Source organism: Austrofundulus limnaeus, unplaced genomic scaffold (genome assembly GCF_001266775.1).
Source record: "Austrofundulus limnaeus strain Quisiro unplaced genomic scaffold, Austrofundulus_limnaeus-1.0 Scaffold303, whole genome shotgun sequence".
Lineage (NCBI taxonomy): Eukaryota > Metazoa > Chordata > Actinopteri > Cyprinodontiformes > Rivulidae > Austrofundulus > Austrofundulus limnaeus.
Window position 1 is genome coordinate 350,818 of NW_013952705.1, and position 2,039 is coordinate 352,856.

The following is a 2,039-nucleotide window of genomic DNA, read 5'->3' on the forward strand; positions in this document are numbered from 1 at the left end:
ATTATGTACTGTGACTGTTGTGTGTTTTATTAACTGTGACTGTACAGCACTTAGTTCCTGTGGTTGTTTAAGTGCTTTATAAATAAAGTTGGTATAGTTTGGTGAATAATTCTTTAATTGTATCATAAATAATCAAAATTTCACCTCTATGTTGTATAGTTCAAATAAACTTTGCTGTGAAATTACTCTTCCTTTTAAACTATAATTTTCCATCTTTAAAAACCTGGTAAATTTGATTAGCTGTGCTGCAGCTCATGCAWWCACACAAGTRTGTACTGAATGTGAAGAAAAGCCAGGCTGTCTGCCTTTATTAATACAGAATGAGTGAAATTAATTAATGGGGCCCACTTTATTAATAATGTGTTTTAAACTTTAGATTTTTGGGTAAAATATCAAGTATGTTGAAGTAAATAAGGTCAAGTCCGATTCAAGTCCCAAGTGTAAAAGTCCAAGTCAAGTCACAAGTCTCTGAACATTTTTTTCAAGTCTTAAGTCATATATTATTAAGACTGATTCGAGTCCAAGTCACGTGGCTCAAGTCCCCACCTCTGGGGACTGAAGGAGAGCAACTTCTCYGTAGGTTTTATTGGTAAATTACTAAATTTGTGAAGGCTTGAACAAATAAATGAAAAACAGAAGAAGATATCAGAAATTCTGCTAGAAAAAAAATTAAATCTAAGCGAGTGTCTTAAAAATAGGTCAAAACTTGGCATAATATAAAAATGATTTGATTCTAGTGGAGAAAAGTTCATTTAAGCTTCATTACATTTTAAATCTCAGAACAGATAATGAATATTATTTTACTGTTTAGGACTACGCAAATAAAAAAGAACAAATAGTGAAAAGATTACCACCTCATTTATATTAAGTGTCTTTATTATGTGCGCTCTATGGCGACACATTATCAGGAACTTTACTTTTATTACCCAGCAGCACCAGAAACCCACGTATGATGAGTCACTGTCAGGCTTTCTGCTTTTTTTACTGTAAGTTCAAAAACTAAATTTACCTTAGAATTAATAAGCATGAGACCAGCTTCATGCTGTAAAATAAGTTCTCTTATTGAAAGAGAACCTCTTTAAATCAAACTCAAACCTAAATTCTTTCTGTTATTTAGCTCCAGGAAGTTATTTTAGGTGCAGGCAGGTGTCCTGTGGTATCCAGACGCCGAGGCAGCACTCCTTGCTGAGAGTCCACACACGAAGCTCAACATTTGTCGTCAGAAAAACGTGAAATAAACAACAATAGAATTTGATTTCTTGTCAATACCTGCCTTCAGTGTCAGAAAAACAGTTGTCAACGTCCTGTTTATTTTCACAAAAGGTTGCTGATTGTGATTTTTAGATTTTGTCTTTTATCCTTTCAACTTGTTTTTGCTCATAAGGAAATGACTAATCACTTTTTTCAACAAATAAGTAAAAAAAATGGAAAGCAAAACAGTTATTTATTTTCAACACATCATATTTATGTTAGGAGAAGCTTTATTTTAAAGGTAATTTAAATAGCCATTCATAAAAACTGAGACAAGAAGTGTTTTCTATTAAAGGTCTAATAAATAAAAAATAAATTATTTAACATTTTTATCCTCTTAAAATTATTTTTTTTCTTTTATTATCCACAAAATTCTTCATCAATATCACAAATGATTTTCATTTATGCCTTTGGCTCCTTTTGTTGTTTATTTGTCTTCTTTTTACAAAAATAAGTTGATGAAATCTGCGTCTCTCCGGTTTTTTTCGACACGTAGACTTGGGTACTTAYGCTCACCTGTTTGTCTCTTGCAGATACGATTATGTAGAGATCCACGATGGAAGCACTGAGAACACGGACCTGCTGGGCAAGCACTGCAGCAACATCGCCCCCGCACCCATCATTTCATCCGGACCCTCGCTCCACATCAAGTTTGTGTCAGACTACGCCCACCAGGGGGCGGGCTTCTCGCTGCGCTACGAAATCTTCAAAACAGGTAAAGGAATGCTAGTTTCTGCTGCTTGTGCTGTTTTCTATAGAAGCTGAGAGCTAAATTATAAATATATAAA

The 2,039-nt window shown here is 34.0% G+C and overlaps 1 protein-coding gene across 1 annotated transcript in view; it reads left to right on the top strand.

Moving 5' to 3' along the window:
• LOC106526995 (neuropilin-2) overlaps positions 1-2,039 on the top strand; it is a gene marked incomplete in the record, with an annotated part of 146,560 nt that overhangs the window by 39,487 nt on the left and 105,034 nt on the right. The window contains 1 exon segment of the mRNA XM_014021745.1: positions 1,785-1,966. Within this exon segment, the coding sequence (XP_013877199.1) occupies positions 1,785-1,966 (182 nt within the window).